The sequence below is a fragment of the Catharus ustulatus genome, chromosome 4 (assembly GCF_009819885.2).
Source record: "Catharus ustulatus isolate bCatUst1 chromosome 4, bCatUst1.pri.v2, whole genome shotgun sequence".
Lineage (NCBI taxonomy): Eukaryota > Metazoa > Chordata > Aves > Passeriformes > Turdidae > Catharus > Catharus ustulatus.
Window position 1 is genome coordinate 4,203,701 of NC_046224.1, and position 22,205 is coordinate 4,225,905.

The 22,205-nt window shown below is 42.9% G+C and overlaps 1 protein-coding gene across 1 annotated transcript in view; it reads right to left on the minus strand.

The window, feature by feature from the left end:
• PRKCQ (protein kinase C theta) overlaps positions 1-22,205 on the minus strand; it is a 55,199-nt gene that overhangs the window by 27,610 nt on the left and 5,384 nt on the right. Inside the window, exons 2-6 of the mRNA XM_033059286.1 lie at positions 9,803-10,097; positions 8,448-8,573; positions 3,972-4,171; positions 2,815-2,875; positions 323-485 (exon numbers count right to left, since the gene is read on the minus strand). Of these exons, the coding sequence (XP_032915177.1) occupies positions 323-485; positions 2,815-2,875; positions 3,972-4,171; positions 8,448-8,573; positions 9,803-9,866 (614 nt within the window). The 5' untranslated portion in view covers positions 9,867-10,097. The remainder of the gene's footprint in view (positions 1-322; positions 486-2,814; positions 2,876-3,971; positions 4,172-8,447; positions 8,574-9,802; positions 10,098-22,205) is intronic.

Genomic DNA, 22,205 nt, shown 5'->3' on the forward strand with positions numbered 1-22,205 from the left:
CCTGAATTTCATGATATCCAAACAGCAAACTGCACCAATGAGAAATGCCTGTGCATTTCGCCAAACCCAAAAATATTTGTCAATTTTCACAGAACTGCAAACCACATCCTTAAAGTGATGCAATAACTCTGCATGTAAGATGCCAAGGGTCTTACAGGAGGAGCACAGATATTCATGGAATTTTTTAGGTTGGAAAAGACCTTTAAAATCATCGAGTCCAACCATTAACCCAGATCTGTCACACTAAACCCTGTTCCCAAGTGACACCAGCACTGGTTCCTGGGGTTAAAAGGAGAAGAAGCTCAGCTCCTTTTGCATTTACCAGACAAACTCGTGGCACACAGAGCAGAAGGTGGGCTGTGGGAAGAAGGTGGCTGTGAACTCGTGGCACTTGACATTGTGGATCTTGGCCTGTTTGATGGCTCCCCTGCGCTGGTGCAAGGAGAAGAAGCCTTCAGTCTCACAGTCAGCCAGGTCCTTTGCATCTGGGAGGACAGGAGAGATGTCTCAGTGCACCCTGTCCTCATCAGCCACTCTGAGAAAATGCAGTTGCCCAACGCGACTGAAGCTGATAATTCACTCACGGTAAGGAAATTACTCAAAGAAATATCATTTTATGAAACCCACAAAAGTCTCATTTGAATGGTTTTTATCCACCATTGCAACACTAAAATGACTTTAGACTTCAGAGTCTGAGCTCCCTTGATCACTCATAGTGCTGCTTTTGAAATATAGAACAAACATTTCTCAAGGAGAGGTAATTTAAACATAAAACTCTACCTCTGTATGGCACTGAAGAAGCACACCCTCAAAATGATGAAATTACATAAAAATTAATAATTACTGATATATACACACAAACACACACAAACACATGTGTATTTATTTATTTATTTACTGGTATTTACCAGAATCCTTTCTGTGTGCATATACATGTGTCAATAAACAGATATTTATGTCCCTAGGATATTCTTGTTATTTTTCCATGCCAAAACTTGCTTTGCTATTTGCTGTGCCCTTGCTGTTATTCACAGTTATTTATACTTTTTGGGACAGCAAACAAACTAATTCTGACTTCCCGTGCACTGCTACACGTGCTCGTGCCTACAAATCTGATATTCACACAGGAGATCAATCAGTTTGTTTTTTTTTTTTTTGTCTTGTTTTGGTTTTTTTCTTGGGTTGTTTTTGTTTGTTTGTTTGTTTTTTTCTTAGAGTTGGAATTAAAAATTTGCTAGATTATATTTTGCGTTTGGACTTAGATGTTTATTAATTTTTATTTATATTATAGCGAGTTTTATAGTATTTTTAGTTAATAAGCTGAAAATTGTGGGGTATTTTATTTTTAATAAGGTTTTTTAAGGGTTAATTTGTTTCATTAAGAACAGCTATTTAAATTTATTTTAACAGATATTTATTTTATATTTATTATATATTTATTTTATTTATTTATGTATTTATTTTATATTTATTTATTTTATATTTATATTATTTTATTTTAACAGATATTTATTTTTATTTTAATTTAATAATTAAAAACTTGCGACTTGTACTGTGGAATTTTTTATTTAATTATAATTATATAATTACATAATTATTTAATTATTTAATTATATTTAATTATAAAAGTATTATTTAGATTTATGAAAAAGAAGGTGAAAAAGAAAGAAATTTTTGTTTTAAAATTTCATTTTTAAAAAATATATTATTATATTTTAAAATTTAAATTTTTAAGTTTTTAATTATGTTACACACTTTTATGTAAAATATATACTAGTAATTTTAGTTTTGTTATTTAATTTTGGAAGGATTTTTATGATTTTAGGTTAAAGGTAGTGGTTTTGGGTAGTGTTTTACATAAAGTCTAAAGTTCTCAGTATCTGTGATTCTAACAGTGAGTCACACAGGTCACCTGTGGGAACTGGCCCCCTCTGTGACCTGATGCTGATCTTGATATTTGTAACAGAATCACAACTTGCATTTTCTATGCTCTGGCCTCCCTAACACCCCACAACACACAAAGAGCAGTCCAAGCTCTATTAAAGGTAGGGATGGTTAAGAAGATATCAGCATGGCCATGGCTGCTCTCAGTGCTTCTGTTTCTATAAATGGAAAACCCTTCCAGATATCTGCACCTCACAGCTTCACCCACACCTGGGGATATGAGAATTTTGGCAACAAAGATGGGAGAGTAAGACCAAGCATTTGAATTAAACCCATTTTCTTCAACAAAGCAGAATGCAGCCCTTCCAATGAGAAACTTTCCCTAAAATCCACCCTGCCCTCCTGGCCCAGCCTGAGGCTGCTCCCGCTGCTCCTGTCCCTGTTCCCTGGAGCAGAGACTGATCCCTAGGCGGTCCCCTCCTCAGGGAGTTGTGCAGAGCCACAAGGTCCCCCCTGAGCCTCCTTTTCTCCAGGCTGAGCCCCTTTCCAGCTCCTCCAGCACCTCCAGCCCCTTCCCAGCTCCTTTCCCTTCCCTGGACACGCTCCAGCCCCTCCATGTATTTCTTGTAGTACATAAAGCAGAATGATTTCAGAGAGAGCTGGCTCCTCATGTATCTGTTCTGTCTTGTTTAGCATAATGGGAATATCTGCCATTCAGTGGTAAACCAGCCAAAAAAATCTGCCTTGCAAATCACAGAAGAATAGTCACCACGCAATCAAAATGACTTTTCTGGAGTTTTGCTTTCAAGCAGTTATGTTTGTTGTTATGGATCAGTCAGTAATAACACAGGCACTGCTTTTAGTGAAGACACCACGTCTGCCCCACAGCCCAGAAATCACAGCTATAAATTAACAAACAGAATCACTTGCCACTTAATTCCAGGAAGTATCTTGCATTCATCAGCATTCGCCCTTGAGGCTTCAGTTCTAGCTGGTTGAGATAAGTGAAAAACAAGAAAAAAAGTCCATTAACCAGTCATTCAAAGAAGGAAAAATCATTTCAGATGACTTTCAAGCGATCTCCTTTTCCCAGTGGGAACTGATGAATAGCAATGAATGCTAATTTTCAGGTTGCTCATACCCATGTGAGGCAACAAGGCAGAGTAGGAGCAACTACAGAGAGAGGAGGGTTGATCATCTCATCAAACCCTCAGAGCAGCATGATAGGAGAGATGGATGTGATTAACCCACAGAAGATGTAGGCAGCTTTTTAGATACCAAATTAGGACCAGCACTATCTACAGAGAAAACTTGTTCCCAATGGATCCTCCAAGGGGGAAGTGGGAGCAGTTCAAAAAACCCAGCCAGCTTCTGACAGGTGATGTTGAAATCTTTTAGGCACTCAGTTCTGAAAGTCTGACTTTTTTACAGTCAGCCTGAGGGATGCTACAAGCTTATTCGGGCATTTTTGGGGTCTTCCCACCGGACCTGGCAAATCCCACCTACCTGACTCATCATCCCTAAGTGCCTTTGGAAATCTGAATCCACTGGACTATGTATAATTGGGATACATTTTAAAAATTTCTGCCAAGATCTTTCTTGCTTGCACTACCAGGGAACACAACCTTACATTTAGCATTCTTGTGAAGACTGCTCAAATTTATGCCACCGTAACTTCAGTGATTTTTAAGGAGTTGCTCTGACACAACTCTGAACTCAGGCAGCTGTGAATCAGCTACTTGATATTAGATAAAATTTTTAAAGCTGTTTCCCCAGAGAACATAAAATAAGTCATGTTCAGCCAGTCATACTAACACGTTCCCAGTGGGTTTCCTCTGCAAAGATTAATACGTGGGCACAGCTCACCTGAAGCAGGAGCCTCACTAGCACAGAGCAGGTTTCAATTCAAATAAAAGTGCCAAGCTCTTCTCTTCTGACAAGTCTCTCCCTCAAGTCACACCCAGGTAGTCTCAAAACATTATTCCTGTGCTGCTGGTGACAGCCACAGCCTGGCAGGGACACAAGGACATCCCTTACCCTGCAGCAGCTCCCCAGCACATTCTGCAGGACAAGACAGTGATGCTCACCCATATCTCTGTCTTCCCATTGCTCTTTTTGCACCTCTCTGCCAGCACCTTGAGCTCCACTGTGGTCTCTGAGACCATTTCAGCACTTTTGTCCTTGACCACGATGTGCATGACCCGGCCGTTGTTGATGTGGGCATCAAAAGTGCTGTTCCAGGGTGGGTACATGGTGGGCTTCTTCTGCACATACACTTGGCCATTCTCTGTTGAGGGAGAACACAAATCCATGCAGTGAGGGCAGCTCATGAGACCAAATACAGATACCAACCTTAAAAAAAGGGAATTTCCCCCCTTGACTCCATCAGCTCTGTTGAGATCTCTAATGCCAACACCCACACCATAAATTCACTTCTAACCAGGTGAATCCCATCCCAGACAGCTGCCTTGTTTATCATCTGTGCCAAAATGAGACAGCTTTGCTTCAACCCCCCAAAAGCTGGGTGCACTTTGGGATTAATGTCCAGCCCAGCAGCCAACTAAGGGATGTTAAAACATGAACTGTCTTGCAGACCTGTAACCATCCTACAAGGATGTAGAGTTTTCAACAAAGCAAACTCTCCCCAATCCTTTAATTCCTCTTCCTTCACAGCATCTTAATATGGTGATGGGTAAAAAATTGGGTATCTCTGAGGTTTGAAGAGGGTGTCTCTCTGAAAAGAGTCTCAGATAGATTTATTTATCTCACAGAGCCAGTTTTACTTCATACAGCCCTGTAAAAGTCTTGGATGCTTACTCAAGGTAAATTCTATATCACAGTTACCCTCTGCAAATGTTCAACCCATCAAATGCTGAAGCTGAAGGAGTAAGAGAAAAAAAGCAGCAGATCTGTGACCCCTGTCTAAAGACCCTGCTCCTATTTCCAATAATCCCAGATGGAAAAAGAACACGCAGCTTATAGCCTGGAAGGTGACATGTGCTGAAAAAAAATTTTCCCAAAATGAGAGACTAATTCACAAAAAAATCAGAGACAAAAATGAGACATAAACTTTGCAGCATCCCGGAAAACAGAAATCTCAGTAGAAGACCATTATTTCTTTGCTGCCTCAGTGAAAAAGCCACAGATGTGAAACACAGCAGTTGCAGAACAAGTGCTTTCATTTGTGTTGCACTCCAGGACACCGGGCTTAAACAAACAAACCCTGGAATGTGAATGAACTGCCCGCTATATGGGATCAGACAGTCACCCCTGGTGCGTCCCCGCTGACGGCGCTGGAATTCCGCCAGGGATTTATCTAACCCCGGCTTCCTGAAAAATGAAACAGCAACTGCCTTTCCCGAAAAGCAGCTTTCTCTCTAGCTGGGAGAGCTTTTCCTGGAGGCTTTGCAGAGTTCAAACACGGAGCAGGATCCTTCATGAAGCAAATGTCACCAAGGCAGGTGGTAAAATGGCACCCGGCCAGGTGGCTTGTGAAGGCAGAGCCACTTTTAAAGGGCAGGCTCTTTTTCTATCTCAGAGGCACATATAATTTCTGAAATATTTTGTCATCAATTAAAAATTGCTGTAACACCTCCAACTGTATGGAGGTGTGGTTTGTTTATCGGTTATTTTTTGGTTTGGCTTTTTTTTGGTGTTTTTTTTATTTTTTCAGATTATATTATCATGTGTCAGGGTCCCTATAACAAAATAAGCAAGTGGAAAAATGTAAAAAGGCTGCCCAAGATCTACCCAGAATTTCTGGCATTTTTCAATGTGGCCTTGCTGTGACATCCCTGTGTCCACAGAGGATTTTCATCAATCCCAGATCCCTGGGGACCTCTGTACCAATGACCTTTTCATTGTGGCTGGTTGGCATGAACCCCAAGTCAAACTCCCTGTTTTTGGAAACCAAACATATTTATCATCTGCCACTGTTCTGTTTGCAAAAACCCAACCAACCAACCAACCAACCAAACAAACAAACAAACAAAAACAAAACCAAAAAACACTTCACCAGTGCTAAACATAGAACCACAGAATGGTTTAATTTGGAAGGGACCTTAAAAACCATCCAGTTCCATCCCCCTGCCATGAGCAGGGACAATTTCCACTATCCCAGGCTCCTCCAAGCCCTGTCCAACCTGGCCTTGAACCCTTGGGCATGTCCTGCCCTGCTCAGCAATCATTTCTACCCTGAAAAACTCTTTCATGGCCAAGTGTGTCAGAGCACAGGCTGGTGGTCAGGATGATTTGCATCTCTCACCAGCTGTGCAGCTGGTCCACGCCTACTCCTTGGCCATGATAAACTTTTAGCCAAAATTTGTGTATCCGGGCAATATTTTATTTTTTTTTTAATCCCATTACACTGAGTAGCAAATGCTTTATCAAACCAGGGAGCTGAAGAGCAAATTATGACCAAAAGACAAATAATCATGAAGCAGGGATAAGACAGTTTATGGCAGCGTTGGATTAACAGCTGGACTTGATGTTCTTGGAGGTCTTTCCCAATGATTCTACCTCAAATATATTTAGTTAATGTTTGTCTGGAGACCTTTTGCCTCCTTGAAGCCTGTTAGAGCATGACAGCTCCTGGGGATGGCCGTGCTGGAGCATTCCTGGCATTTAGAGTCAGGCTCATCTCCCTGCACGTCAGACACGGACCTGAGTGCTCTGTGGGCAGGGGAGAGCACGGGGCTTTTCCAGGCTGTGATTCAGCACACTCAGCAGGGCCGTGCTCCTCAGCCTGGGGTTGCTCACACATCAATATCTGGGAATTACAGGGAGGATGGATTCCAATTTTCTCAGTTCCCTTGCAGTAAAGTTGGCCATGCACACATTTAAACACCCTCCAGCAGCTGCAGATTAACAATCCCATGGATTAGCATGGATCCCAGCAGATTATCAATCTTCAACCCACCCCAGGAGGGGAGTCTGAGGTGAATCATTCCCACAAGGTTCACTGATGAATCCCTCTGGCTGTCCCACCATGCTCTGAGCCATCAACAGATGAAATTACATCCCAGCACACAGGAATCTCCTAATAGAAAGTCACTTTTCCTACACTCAGCGCTCACTAATGGAGAAAAGTTCCCACAAACACAATTTTTTATTTCTTGTTGGCAGAGGATTTATTATAATAATAATTAAAATAATTATAATTATTACAGTAATAATTAAAATAACTATAATTATTATAATAATGATGATTATTGACTCTGAGGAGCACAAAAATTATATCCCTCAGAAAATACTTTTGTGTTTGTTGGATACCAGAAAACACTTTCAGCTCTGTGTCAGACAAATAAATATAGGTCTGTTCTGACCAAATTGATTTTATTCACTTTTGAACTGACACAGATTTCAATTTGAGTTATGGCTTCAAAAGCCTCATTAGAGAAAACAGCCAAGCTCTGCACAGAGCTAAAATAGAATGTATTTTCTGATAAAAGTGAGATCTTGGGGATATCCTGTCATGCAGTATTTTCTTTCCTTTTGAATTTACTGTTCACCACATCTTCCATTATTATTTAAAGTATCATTTAAGGCAAGACAAAGTTCAATGTGATAAATACTGACTCTTAAAGAAAAAAATGAACCCCAGTGAAATACTGAACTATTTTAAAATTCTAATTTTTTAAACTACTTTAATATCCTCTAGGGATTACAGTCATGGGGATTCTCAATAAATAGGGATTTCTGAGTGGATTTTATTTTTCAAAGAATCACAGCAGTCATATTAGAAATTTATCAAAGATTTAAGCTAAATATCAGCCAATATGAGTAATTCCCTAACCTGAAGGTCTTGCTCTTCATGATTCTTCAAAAGCACAACTGGAGAAGTCGTTATCCTTTCATTGGAATTATTTTTATGCATAAGACATATAATAAATATTTTCCAAAGGAGGACTCATCAGTGTTGTTCAATCAGGATAAATGTGCAACAATCCATAGATCCAGACACAGCAAACAGCTTCTCAGGAGGTTTCATTTCCAAACCTTTTACACAGCAATTACACAGAGAGATTAACTCTCTCTGCAGAGACTGGGCTGTATGACTGCCTTTTTTTTTTTTTAATTTAAATTATGGAAGTGGCTGAGTCTGCCAGCTTCCCCCAAAAAAGTGATTAACAAAGATGGCTCTGCCAGAATATTTTAGCACCCTCAGATTTCACCTGTCTGGAGTCCCACTGACAAACCAACAACTGCTTGTGGAAGGGTGAAACCAAATACTGCTCAGCTCATCTGCTCTGTCACATGCTGGGGCTTGTAATGCAGCTGATAATATCCTCAAATTGCAGATACAGATTTATTTGGCAGCATCCTTAAATCAGATTGCCTTGCAGACCACGCCAAACCCAAACTTGCACTGTGCTGGGACACGCAAAGGGCTCCAGAAATCTTTATAAAGGGATGGAAATGGATGATCTTTGAGGTCTCTTCCAAGCTATTTTATGGTTGATTCTATGATTTACCAGCATGTTACCTACACACAGGAAATGACACAGAAAAGCACAGACATGACTTACAAATCCCCCATCCACACTTAACCCCTCCCCACTTACCTGACTCCACGGCTTCTTTAACCATCACAGCACAGTAGGGGTTAATCACCTCCCCCTGGGATGGCAGGTAAGGGCCACTGTCATAGTTGGACAGACCAATACGCAGGAAGGGAGACATGGTAAATCCTGTGCCAAACAAAAGACAGGAGACACTTGGGACAGAGTCTAAAAATGGCCCTGGTTTTAAGCAGTCCTTATCTCCGTCGGACAGCCGCTAGTTATCCATCCAGCTGGAGCCTCTCTGACTTCCTTCCACGGACTGACCCAGCGCTGCTGGACGTGCCCAAGGTACTTAAACTCAGCTGTGGGCTTAACCACGGAGCTGAACTCATCCCAGAGCTGGAAAAACCCACAAGAGCAGCTCTGCACACTGATGACTTCACGCCGACTGTCGGGAACGAGGAGGACAATGCACAGGAGTCAGAAATCAGAGAACTCTTGGCTTGGGATAAACCTCTGCTGCAATTTGTGTTGAGTCACATCGAGAACCTGAATGCTATGGGAATAGAGAGGGGTTTGGGAACACTGCTGGAAGCCTGCAAGCTGAACATGACACTGTGAAATAACTGTGCACTATTTATATATGGCATGGAAAGGAGCTCAGGCTTTCCTGGGTGCTGAACCATATTCACAAGTGAAGCTATAAAGAGAAAGTTCAGCTCATATGAACCACACTGTATAGACAGTGAAACAAAATACCCCACCAGAAAAAACAGCACCATGGGATTTATTTTAAGCAGCTGAAAACTGAAACAAATACAATCAAGATGCCAGGAAACACTACAAAACCTTTGGGTTGAAACACCAAAACTTTCTCTGCAAGGTCTTTCAAAGCCGTCAGAGAGAAGATTTAATGAAACCAGAAATTATTAACTGCTGTAGCTAGTGCCCATCATTGTACCATCTGGGCCCAAAACTGGGATTTACCACCCAACTTTTGTCTCATCATCTGAGCTTGTCATTCTTGGCTTCTCTTCCAGTCAATGGGGAGCAAGAGGCACTTTGAACTCAGCTGCAGATGTCTGTCTTGGACCACCAGAGTTAAAAGACATCAGTGCTACCACCAGCTGCTATCTGTCAAATATATTGACAGTGACACCTTGTTCAAGCACAAGAGCAAAAGGATGAATGACTCGTGGTGTGGGATGCAGCCAAGTCTTTTCTGCATTTTGCACATAAAAGTGATCTTTCTGAAGGGAAGCTTCTCTAGCCTCACATGGAAGAAGTTCCAGATTCTTTGCTGGGAATAGCATTTTCTTACCTGTAAAAGGTGTTTTCCTGATAGATAAGTTCAGTCTCTGAGAGGGGCTTCTCTTTTCATCCCTTTGTGGACAACATGGAAAGGTTTTTCTCACCTGGAGGAAGAATTGCTCCTCTGGCCACGCTGGATTTAAAACCTGCCTTTCTGTTCAAGGACATAGGAGGCAAGACTGTCAAGGAGAGAGGAAAACTTGAGGAACCAAGATGCAGCCCTTTGCTTGAGTGTCTTCTCTCTTCCCCAGCAGTGTGGAGCGATGAGTTTCCATCAGCCCCTCGTACAAAAGTCTGGGGCTGCTACAAAACCCAGAACAACTTCTCATCAGCACATGGCCAGGTTGCAGCAGGTTGTTCCACTTGTATCCTGGATCTGATGAGATCTTCTCCTTCCTCCTGTTTTATAAAACAAAGACAAACAGCTGCAGTTATTGCTGGGACTGGAACACCAAATCTTCTGGCTGAGTATTCACAAGCACTGAGCACTCACATTCCAACATTTTAAGACACAGATGGCTCATGAAGCCAACTGTCCATGTTCTCTGGCAAAGAATTTGCCTTCCCAGGTTTCCCTAAATTTACTACTCTACATCAGGCCAATTTATACAATAAACAGCATCTGAAGACTCTCGTTCCCATTTGAGCTCCTGGGTGTGTTAGCCAACAGCCAGGCTGAGTTTTCAGGAAAACAGCAAAAAGTCACCAACTCTCTTGGATACTGCACTTAAAAGAGAAGAAAATCATCAGGTTTCTGGGGAAGAGAGAATGGGGTGAAGAAAGAGAAAAATATCCTGTGACTCATGTCTGTTGTGTATCTCTAGGAATGCAGAGGTCGTGGATCTGTGCAAGTGGCATTGCCCTCGACCAGGAAAACATCAGGGTTTCTAAAAATTCCCAGAACCAGGCTGGATATAGGCAGTCAGGACAACCCTGCTCTCCTCTGGATGAGGGCAGCACCTCTGAAGGAAGTTTCACATTAGCCAAGTGCCTGATGAAGCTGATTTAGAGAGCCACTTGCATTTGGATAGATCCTCAAGCACAGACCTGTGGCTCTGCAGAGAAGTACAGTGAGTGATTTGTGCTCCTTGGCAAGAAAAGGCTAAAAGTTCTGCCTTAACTGTCAGAAACAGAGAAACCTGATCAATTTAAGAAGAGAAAAATGTCTTCAGTGGAAAAATATATATAACAATTTTTCCCTCTCTGTGTGATGCAGACATTTATTATTACTTAGACATTTTCTTTGTTTCAACGAACAAGAAGCCTATGAAGTCTGAAGACAAAAGGGAAAACAAATCAAAAGGTCTCTGGCAGCAGCAGAGAAATCCAAGGAGCTGTATATTCTGTAGCATCAGTGTGGAAAGCTAAAGATGGCCAAAGACTAAAACCAACGGCCAAAACATCTTTGAACCTCTGTGTGTGAACAGGAATGTTCTCTCTTCTTCTACCATACTCCACCAATTCTGGGCACTGCTGGGCAAGAGAAAATTATGATCCTCTTCCAAATCCCTAATTCCTACACCTCTGGCTTTAGGAACCTGTTGTTCCACAAGCAGGAGGAGGTGCAAGGGGTTAAGCATCCCCTTAGCAAGACTTTCCAAATTCACCTATAAAAGCTCAAAGTGCCAGTCAGAATTATTGGTATGTTGGGCATCTGGATGGCTCCTCAGCAATAAAATGTGACACTATTGACTCAGGTACTAAAGAAATTAAATTAGGACTAAAAGTTTGTGCTGAAATTCATCACACTTCAATTAAATCCATGTATTCACAACATAGGCAGAACTGTGAAATGTCCTGCTCAATACTCCTATCACTGCTCCAAAAATCACTGCTTGGATGTGCTACAAGACACCTATTCAGGTCTGTGGATCAGTTCCCTGAGCAGTGGCATTTAAAACTTTTCCTTCATCTTAAATGCTGGATGTTCCCTCCCTCCCCTCCAGAGCAACACTTCATTTTGGCTCTGTGCAATCAAGCACTTCCTGATCAGGTATCCCAGAGATGTTGTGGAATCTTCACTCCTGAAATATTCAAAAGCCATCTGGGCATGATGCAGGGCAGCTCCTGGTGTGCCTGCTTGGAAAGGAGAGGGGGACAAGAGGTCATTTCAAAGCTCAAGCAGCCTGTGGTTCTGTGAAGACAGAGTGGGATGGATCTCAGCAAGGCCCAGATGTCTGCAGCATCTGCATCCCCATGTCAGGCAGTCACCTGGGCTCCTGAGAGAGGCACAGAGGGAAAGTGGCACCCTCAGATCCTGAGCTGGAACCACCAATGTGAGATTCCCCTCCTTTGGGGATAACCTGTTCTCATGAAGCACCCTCACTGCAAGATCTGTTTCTGATCAGATTCCTCCAATTAAAATTTCAATGGATCCTCTCAATGTACCAAATCTAAAAGACTTCACACAAACCAGTTTATGGCAGGAGATGCTCTGCAGCCTCCAGCAAACAGGTGAGAATTTTCCACCAGCTGCAAAGCACGTGGGTTTGGCACAGCGAGAGTCAGCACCAATAAACCAACAGCTGCCCTTCTAAGCCTTGCAAGGGCTGGCTCAAGCTTGCCAAAACCAGAGTTTACTTCTGTACCAGCCTCCTGTGAGCACTCTGCTCTGGGGTGGATTTCTTTACCCAGCCCAATAAATCAGACAGATAACTGGTTTCCTGCTTCTCTCCACTGTCTTTCCTGAAACCACCTTGGCTGTGGCCCAAACATCTGTTTTCCAGGTCAGACTTCCAGCGTTTGCCACTACAGGACTGCTACTTGGCTGGCATCCATGGCCATAAACAATTAAGCAACAACACAAAACTCAGCTCCAGCACGGCTCTCTGTAATAGCAGCAGTTTAATTTAACACCAGAAACAGCTGCACTGGATATGGAGAGTGTCTGCTTAATTTCCCAGTGGAAAGGATACTGTGAGGTATCTGAAAACCAAGGATGAAATGCAGCTTTCTGCAAGAGGCCACCTGCAACCTCTCCTGCAGTGAAACATTAACTATGGCATAATTGGGGCTCAGCAATGCTGCACCCCACTTTGCTGGCACAGGGGAGCTCTGCCCACTCTGGAGAATAAGGCACATATGGAAATCATTCCCAGATGATATTAGGAAGTAATAAATTCTGTAACATCCTTAATCAATTGTGGTTAAGTAGGGAAGAAGAAATGAGCTGCTGCTCCCAGTCAGCAGAAGATCTGGATGGAGGACAGCTGCCTGTGATGGGATTTGTGCTTTTGCCTTTCACTGACTGAAAATGGATGCATGTATGACACAGTACAGATGGAAATTTTCTGAACAAGGGCCGACTGAAAAGGGAAATATTTCTGGATTTGAGATGATGCTTTCCTAATGTCATCAAACTGTCATTTTCTCGAGGTCAGAGGGAACATTTCCTGCTCTCTCCACTTTTTTTTTTTTTAGGCAAAACTGCTTGCAAAATTGGTTCATAATCTCCAGATCAGCATCACTAAGAGGGAAAGGATCCAGGAGTTATAGCTGGAGGGTATGAACTCCCTTTCACCCCCTTTCCAAGGCATGTCCCAGCAGAAAAGGCAGGTCCTGACCCTGCAGAGATCTGTTTGTGAGGCTGGTGGAGACCTGCACGTGAGCATTACACACCTCAAGGCCTTCCTGCAGATTTCAAGAGCAGCACTGAACACCAGCAGAGGTGGCTGAAGTCCCCTTCTCCACCCCCTGACTCCTCATAACCCACAGACCAAACAGGAGGGAATGGGGATCTAAAGAACTCCCCTGAGTGACTCATTTTGGGTGCTCATATAAGCTGCTATTTGAAAGGAGATCAAACCATCCTGCTCATGAAGTTCAGAACCCCTCTGGGTGCCATCCAACATTTCTCACACTTTCCTTTGACAAGGATGTGGATCAGAGGAGGAAAAGGAGGGGAATTTGGAGCCCTTTAACTTTCCCTCTTTCTGTAGTCAGCCACCCTTCAGCATCTCACAAAGGCAGAGGAGGGAGAGAGTGAGGCAAGCCAGGACCAGCATGGAATTATCTCATGGGATTGGTACAATATCAAATTCCATGGAACTAAAAAACCTCCCAAAACTTCCTGATTTCAAAACAGAGGTGATGCTCCCCACACAAACCCTCTTCCATCACTTCCAGACACCGAAGACATGGGCAAAACATTTCTTTCCCCTCTGGAAATGAGGCGTGCAGACTTTTCTAGGACCAGAGTCAGGCACAGGGATGTGCATTTCTCTTTAAAACCCTCTGGGATGTCTTGTAAAGCTGTGCTTGGAGCAAGAGGTGAATATTGGTAACAGGACCTATCTCCTAAATATACCCTACAAACTCTGTCTGGACTCTGCTGAGCTCAGGGGTTTTCTTTTGTTGCATTTGTGGTGCACAAGGCAAAACCAGAGCCTCAGGTCTATTTTCAGATCTTAAACATGGTTAAGCCACAGTGGAGTCAACACAGGTGAATGTGGGAATCCAGGATATTCCCCTGGCTTCCCTGGAACCTGGGCAGGGGTTGCCTTGGCAAGGTGCCCAAACCCCTGTGAGTTCGATCTAAGTCCCTGGGAGAAATTACCATCTTTATATGAAGAATTACAAAGTCGCAAAAAATAAATAGAATATAAATTAGAGTATTAAAAGGTAGAAAAGAGAAGTTTTAAAAATTGTTTATATTAGGGGTCTGAACACAAGATGGAGGAATTAGGGCGTGGTATGTCTTTCTTCTTCATGTCATCCATCTTTTGGGTTAAGATGTCAATTCTGGATTGGTCTAAGAGAAAACTGGACAATGCAATCCATGGACTCTGGGATGGAAACCTCAACTTTCTAGAGACACATGTACAGCTGGGCCTCAAAAACAGGGAATTTGTGCTCTGCTATCCCTTTGGGTCTCCACACAACAATTCCTTCAACCTAACCTAAACACAGCTGTGCCCAAGGATTTTGTTCACTTTTCACCCCCCTGTCACACTGCAGCTTCCCAATCTCCTCCAGCACAGCCTGCTGTCCCTTCAGAGCAGATTTCTCTCAAAACAACTTCTCTTTTCTCTGCTTGAGCAGCGAGTCTGCAGCTCACCCATCCCCTGTTCTGACTGACCCAGCAGGGCTGTGGGGCCTGTCCTAAGCAGGGTGATGATGATGGTGATGATGATGATGATGATAATTGTGGTCAGTGGTGTCTCTGGAACCTGAACCAACCACCTGTAATGTTTTAGAGTCTCTGTGTTCCAGCCCAAGCACCAGAGAAAGAGTCAGGAGACTCTTCTGTGGTTTCCAGAGTTGTTTATTTTATCTCATCTAAAAGTTCTTTCCCTGCCCAGCCCAGGTCTGTTCAGCAGCTCAGCCCCAAGCACACTGCCCACCCTGGGGTGGGATTATCTTTTTATACTATAAACTACATAAACATTATTTACAATTATCTTCCAATACCTATCACTTATATTGTACAGTCTGGTTCTACTCTAAACCAATCTAAAAGTGCCAACATCACCCAAAAGATGGATGCAGGAAGAAGGAGAAAGAAGGACAGAACACACCCAAATTCCTCCATCCTGACCCCAGACCCTTATTATAAACAATCTTAAAAACCTACTTTTTCATCTTATAATAATCTAACTTACACTCTACTTAATTTTTGTGACTTGTAATTCTTCATGCAAAGGTGTAATTTTTCCCAGGGAGAGAAATCAAAGGCACAGGGGTTCTGAGCTCTGTGCCAAGGTTCCTGAGCTCCCTGCCTGGGTCTCGAAACATCCAGGGAAGCCAGAGGGATGTCCTGGGTTCCCACAGATGATGATTGTTAGGAACAAGTTCCTAAGTTTTAGTTTTCATGTTAATTGTTAATGTCAAATTATCGGTCCTACTCTGTTCCAGTCCCCAGCTGTCTCACCTGTGTTCCCCTTTTCCCCTCCATCGGGTGCTGCTGTTGCTGCTGCCCTGAAATGGCGCCTGGGAGGAGGGTGACATCATGGGTCTGTATGCAAATGAAAGGAGTGCAAAGGACACTGGGACACTATTCGGACCTAAAACCCCTTAAGACAACGAGCCCAAATGACACCTGGAACTGAGAATAGTGCTGGAAACAGTGCAGAGCACGAATTTACCATCCCGAGCTCCTTTGATTGCCTCGCCATGACTGCAACAACACCCTACCATCATGACACCCCTGGACTAAGAGCCAAAATTGACTTCCCAGGAATTCCTGTTGAGGAAGGAAGCTCCAGCTCTGCTTTGAAGACACATCTGCACTTCTCCTTCTCTGGGTCATCCATCGGGAGCAGCGGCGGTGTGCGCAACCCCTCCGGTTCCCCACCCAAGCTGGTTTTCCAATAAAGGCCTTTCAAGGGAGCAAGTCTCCTGGCCCTTTTAGTAGGGCTGGTGTGCAGAAATTACCTTTTGGATAAAGAGGCTGGGAAATGTGGCCTGGCTGCCTGTGAGGAGATTAAGGGTGGATTCACGTGAATGTACAGAGACAACTGCACTGCACACATGGGCTGCCAGCCCAGCCCCCAGAACACCCAGCACTGAGATATAAACATGTGTAGGGGATTTCAAATAAAGCCAAAGCCATCCTGGAACTGCTGTTTCTGCCCCATGATTGCACAAAGATGGCCAAGGTCAGTCCTAGCACTGATGTTCAGCTGCCCAGATGTTTGGGTGTGATCCAAGAGAAGATGCATTTGTGTCTAACAGTGATGACAGCTTGGAGAGACAGTGAAAAACATCTGGGTGAGGACCCCACATCAAAACCATCCACTCTGGAATTTGTTTAGAAATGGAAAAAGGGTTCAATGCACAGGAACACCCCTGAGCACTTTTTAATTTACTCATCAAGGAGACAAATTCTTACACCAAAAGAAGAATCTCTCTCAGACATGCCTTTTGTTTTCCAGCAGACATTGTGAATTTATCTACTTTGGCAGGGCTTTTAAAGCTGAAACCCTTGCTATTTGTGCAAACTGGAAAGAGAAACAGAGCAGACCCACCAAACCTTTATTTGGATTAAACCCTTCCAGGTCCTGTCCCTGAAGCCAGGTCAGATCCCTTTTTTCCCTCACATTTAATGAATTTTTGTCACATTTGGTTCTGAAACAAAGCAATCTTTCTCACTTGCACTGTTGGAAAAATGCCCAACTATTCAGTTTGCTCTCCTTTGTAACACTTTTCTCTTTTTTTTGGTGCATTTGTGGGGCCCAGTGTATTAAGAGCAACCCGTCAATTTTGCTTCCTTATTTTCCTGGAAAACTTCTGGGTAATTTACTTCCCTGTCTCACTTAATTTCTGTAACACCCGGACCACACAAGCTCAAAAGAAATGTTTTCAAAGTAATTATCCCTATTGTACTTATCTATAATTTTTAATACTGTATTTTCAGGTTTTAATTGTCTGCTAACAAACAGAGACCAAACTAGAAGTGGCAGAACACTGAACACTGTTTAAGAAACACTGAACATAAAACTATTTCAAGTGCTTTGCAGTGTAATGAGGGAAATAAAAAATACTTTGAACTGAGATGTAGCTACAATATGTCCTTTTCTTTTGCCTCCTGTTCATTAGCACAGCAGTTTCTGTATTTCTGCATGATTTTGGCACTGGTTCACAGATTTCTTGCTCTGGCCTTTTTGGGTGTTTTTTGGTGCTTTTTTAGATGACACAGGTGGAGTGTTCCTTAAATACTTCACCATCTTGTACCAGGACGTTTTTTTAATGCACTGACTTCCTGCCAGTGCCAGCATCTGCATCTATTTTTTATTTTCTTTCTCTTAAAAAGAGGGGCACGGCCTTACGAACATCCTTCCTTGTGCAGTCACAGTTTAATGCTGTCACGAACCTAATTCAGCAGTGGAGGTATTTAAGGTCTTTGTTTAAGCCAGAAATCTGCTCAGGGTATTTGGACCCTGGATTGCAGAAATGTTGGGCTGGAAAAGAGCATTTCCCTCACCCCTGTGCCAGCCAGCAGACGGTGTCTACCTCATCCTTGAGGTGTCTGTCAGCAGTGAAGCTTCTTCTGTGCTTGGTGCTACCACACACTCCTCCAAAAAAATGGGCAAATTTGTCACAGGAGACTCAAATCTTAACTGGAGTCCACACTGGATGGGGCTTGGAGCACCCTGGGACAGTGGAAGGTGTCTCTGCCCATGGCAGGGGCTTGGAATGAGATGATCTTCAAGGTCCCTTCCAACCCAAACCATTCTATAATTCTATGTATTTTAAGAAATTAATTTTGATCTAGGATTGTCCCATCTTTCTCCAGAGCTTGCACCATTATTAAAAAAAAAAAAAAAAAAAAAAAAAAATCAATTTTTTCTCCTCATTCCTCTGCAGCACTGAACACTTTTAAAATCAGGCTTAGCAGAAAAGATGTCTGCCCATCCAGATAATCCATTTTAGGCACCCCAACACCACGAGCCCACCTCTGGCCCACAGCCCCCAGCTGCCTCCTCCTTGCCTGAAATCCTCCCAGCAAGTCTGCAGCAATCTCTGCTCCTGTGAGCACCTGGCCCAGCTCACATTTCACAACAAACAGCACCAAGGATATCTCGGGTAATTCAGCCCTTTCCACACCTTTGCAGCTTCATGTTAATTCTGCCAAATATAATTACATAAACATATATTAGAATAGAAATATTTATTTTTCACAGCCTTCATTCTCTGCTCCATCAATTTGTGCAGCCATGGCTTCACCACAACCACCCCCAATTTGTTGTTGTTGTTTCCATCAATTCCAGGTGCCCATCTGTGCTCTCTCTTGTCAACACCATCCCAACCCCACCTCCCATGTTTTTCCACTCCCAATTCCTCTGGACTCCAGCCACATCCTTAAATAAACTCTGATATATCATTTCCTCTTCTTCAGTCATATTCAATTTAGAACTGCACTTCTGCTTAAATAAAGACACTCTGGCTCCAGTGATGCTGGAAATCCTCCTCCCATTTGTAGTCTGGTATCCTATTCTCAGTGTCAGAGCTCCAGATCAGTTCCTGGGAGATTTTCCACCTCTCCATATCTTCCCACCCCACTCATTTAACTCACATCAACTTTATCATTTATCCACCAATTTCTTTCTGTGCTTCTGCCCTTCATTATCTCCCTGTCTGGGAGGGATAGGACACATAGTGGGATGAAGAATTAAATATAAAACACAGAGAAAATGAATTTTAGACCAAAGTGGTGAGAATCAGGTTTTTGTTGTTGTTTTAGTTTCTAATTTAGTTTCTGGGATTTTGTTGGGTTTTTTTTTAAATTTATTTTTATATTACCATATGGCTGCTTAAGCAAACCTTCCTGCGCTCATCTTCATGCTGTGAGAAAAGCTAAATCATGAACATGCAGACAATAGCTGCTTCACCTCAGCATCACTGAGCTCAGCCAAGCAGTGCAGAGCACAGGGAATGTGCTGCTCCTCCTCACTCCCAAAATCCCAAACTGGGACACACTGAAGTCCCCCTCCCTCTCCTCTCCATCCAAATAAACCAATTCCTGACACCCAGCTTTAGAAATTCACTCTCCTACCTCTGTGGGAAATATAAAAGGTATAGAACTCTCAGAAAGCTGTAAGAAAGCAAATCTCAGCATGGAGAAATGCAGGAATGACAAAGATGCAAGGACAAGAAATAATAGGGCTGTGAGCTGTGTAGAGACAGGCCTCAGGAAAATAGGTTAAACAAGAGAGAAGAAAATTAATATAATATAATATAATATAATATAATATAATATAATATAATATAATATAATATAATATAATATAATATAATATAATATAAATTAAATGTAATATGTAAGAAATATGTAGAAATATATAAGCAAGCACTGTTCAAAGCAAGATATATGTGCAGCTTTATTAACTGGCCTAAGCAAATGCTTGTCAGCTTTTAATATTCTACCATTGGCTAGAAAGTAGTTAAAAGACTTTGTAACAAAGGGAACTTCATCTGCTGTTGTTAGCAGCTGAAGCTGCTCCATCTCCCTTGCTTGGTTCTGTAAAATGAGACTGACTGTGATGGGATAAAGCTTTGAGACAGCTGCTCCAGCATTCCCATCTCATGGCTTGTGTAAATATATTTGTGTAAATATATATATGTAAATATAAGATAGGAAAAAAAAATATCCCAGAACCAACACACCTCCTCCATGCACATTTGCATGTGGACTATTCACCCCAGGCCCCTTCACGAGCAGCAGAAAGAAAGAGATCTGCTGGGTTTTCTGTTTCCATTATCTCCCTGCCCCTGACTGAAATGGGGCAAATGCCTGGTGACCTCAAATGCCTCTTTCCCCAGGGCTGAGGGAAGGCAGGTTCAGGTGCAGGAGTGTGTCTGGCATCCCAGCTTTGGCACAAAGGGGATGGGGGTCCCACCTGCCAGAAGCTGAGTTAATTCATGGATCAGCTTATGGGTGTTTTTTCTGCATTGAAACCCCCATGAGCTGACACAGGTATTGCAGACAGAGACAAATAAGAGGACAGGATGGTTTACAGCTCTCCCTAAGTACAACAGACTGAATCAAAATGCACTGAAACCTTTATTTACTTTCCATGGGGTTTGAATTTGGCCTATGAATAAGGCAGAAGGAGAGTGCTAATGACCAGGAACTGGGAAAAGTGGCAGAAGCTGTATAATTGAATTTTCTAATGAAGGGATTTGGTGAAAGCAACATCCTTTCCAATTTCACTTCGAAACACGTTGCAGGGAATCACCTTGCTTTGATGGGGAGAAAACGAGCTGTTTTCAGGAGTTTTTATTTACTTAAACAATGCTTTAATTGTTTGAATAACAATTGTTCTGCCACCCTGACCTGGCACGAGGGGGAGGAGGGACAGGGGAGCTGAAAACGAAAGCTGGAGGATGCACAGTATTTTACTATTTCACCCGTGTTTAAATCAAAACATAAATAGCAAGTATTACTGTAAGGGTGGGAGGGGAAAATCTGGGTAAATTCAGCTCTCAGCACATGCACAGTCCTTCAGGACAAGCAACAGTGACTCCCACAGCTGCACTTGTCTCTGTTTTCTGTGGATAAGCAGGGCACAACCTTCTTCAAATCCCATCCACAGGTCAGAGCAGATCTCCACAAGCCTCAGCTGCTCTTTCTGTTCTTCACATATCAGCCCAAAATGCCTCCCCTCTCACTGAAGTTCTCCCACCTCAGCTGTGCCTGACTTCTGCTGCTGATTTAGGTGAGAAAGAGGAACAGCCTCAGCAGCACACAGAAACTCCACAGCAAAGTGGAACGACCACATCAAAAACCTCCCCCGGAGAAAACGCTCGGATCCAAGTGAAAATTAATAATGTGTAAGTTTAGATTTGAGACAAAAGTTAAGCTTCTTCTCCCACCACAAGGTTCCTGGGGATTTATGGCAGCAGGTGATCCCAAAGCTTGGCCCCTCTGGGGATGTGACAGCCATCCTGCTGTCCCTGGGGATTGTTCCCTGCTCTTCACAAAGTCATGGGGACATGAAAAGGCCAGGCTGAATCAGGGCTTCTCTTGTACCAAGGCAAAGCTGCGACAAACCTGCTCCAGGAGAGTCACCCCACCTTTATGTGAGTGTGTGTGATCTCCTTCCCCATCCCTGCAAGTGTTCCATGCTAGGATCTGAGCAACCTGCTCTAGTGGAAGGTGTCCTCGACCAGGGCAGAGGGCTTAGAACAATCTTTAAGAAACATTCCAGCCCAAACCATTCTGTGATTCAATGACTCCATGACAATTCTGCTGCCACCCTCTAGCAAGTCTCTCTTTTTTACTTTTTTAGGGTTTTTTTGGGGTTAAAAAATAAAATTAAGGCCACCTATCTGGGTGGTTTATATAAATTAGGGGTTAAATCTGGCCTCTCCAAAAGTCATTTAGCCCAAATGAGGCAGATGATGTTGTTGTTTGATCCCAAGGAAAGAACTCTGTACAAGTGATGAGTTACTGCATCAATGAGGACAGACAAAGATAAAATATTCCCCTACTAAACCCAAGAAATACCTTCCTGTCAGTCCAGAGCTAGGAGTACATTTGTCAGAAGGGTTCCTTACTCACAAAAAAAACGAGAATAACTTCACAAAACAACTCAGCCAAAGCCCTACAACCCGTCTGCTCTGAGAATCCTTTCAGGCTCTATCCCTGCATCCCTGAGATGAGCTACCCTAAATCCACACTCTCAGCAAATGGTTTTACAGTGGTGTGACAGCCCTTCTGCTTGTTGGGATGGGCTGGGTTTATTTATTTTTATTTTTATTATTTCCAGAAACATGTGGTGAAAAGACACTTGAGGCAGGAACTGCACTTCCTGGCCTGGGTGGGCACTGCTCTGCAATAAAATATCCCAGTGTGATGGCAGAGGAGGGATCTGTGCTTGACTTACAGCTATTCTTCAGGGTTTTAAGCTGTCTGCTGTACTCTTCCTGGACCTTCCAAATGCCTCATGCTTCACAGAATCATAGAATGGTTTGGGTTGGAAAAGATTTTAAAGATATTTGCCTTGACCAGGTTGTTCCTGTGCATTGCACTGATCCCTCACTGCCTCATCAGCCAGAACTTCACCA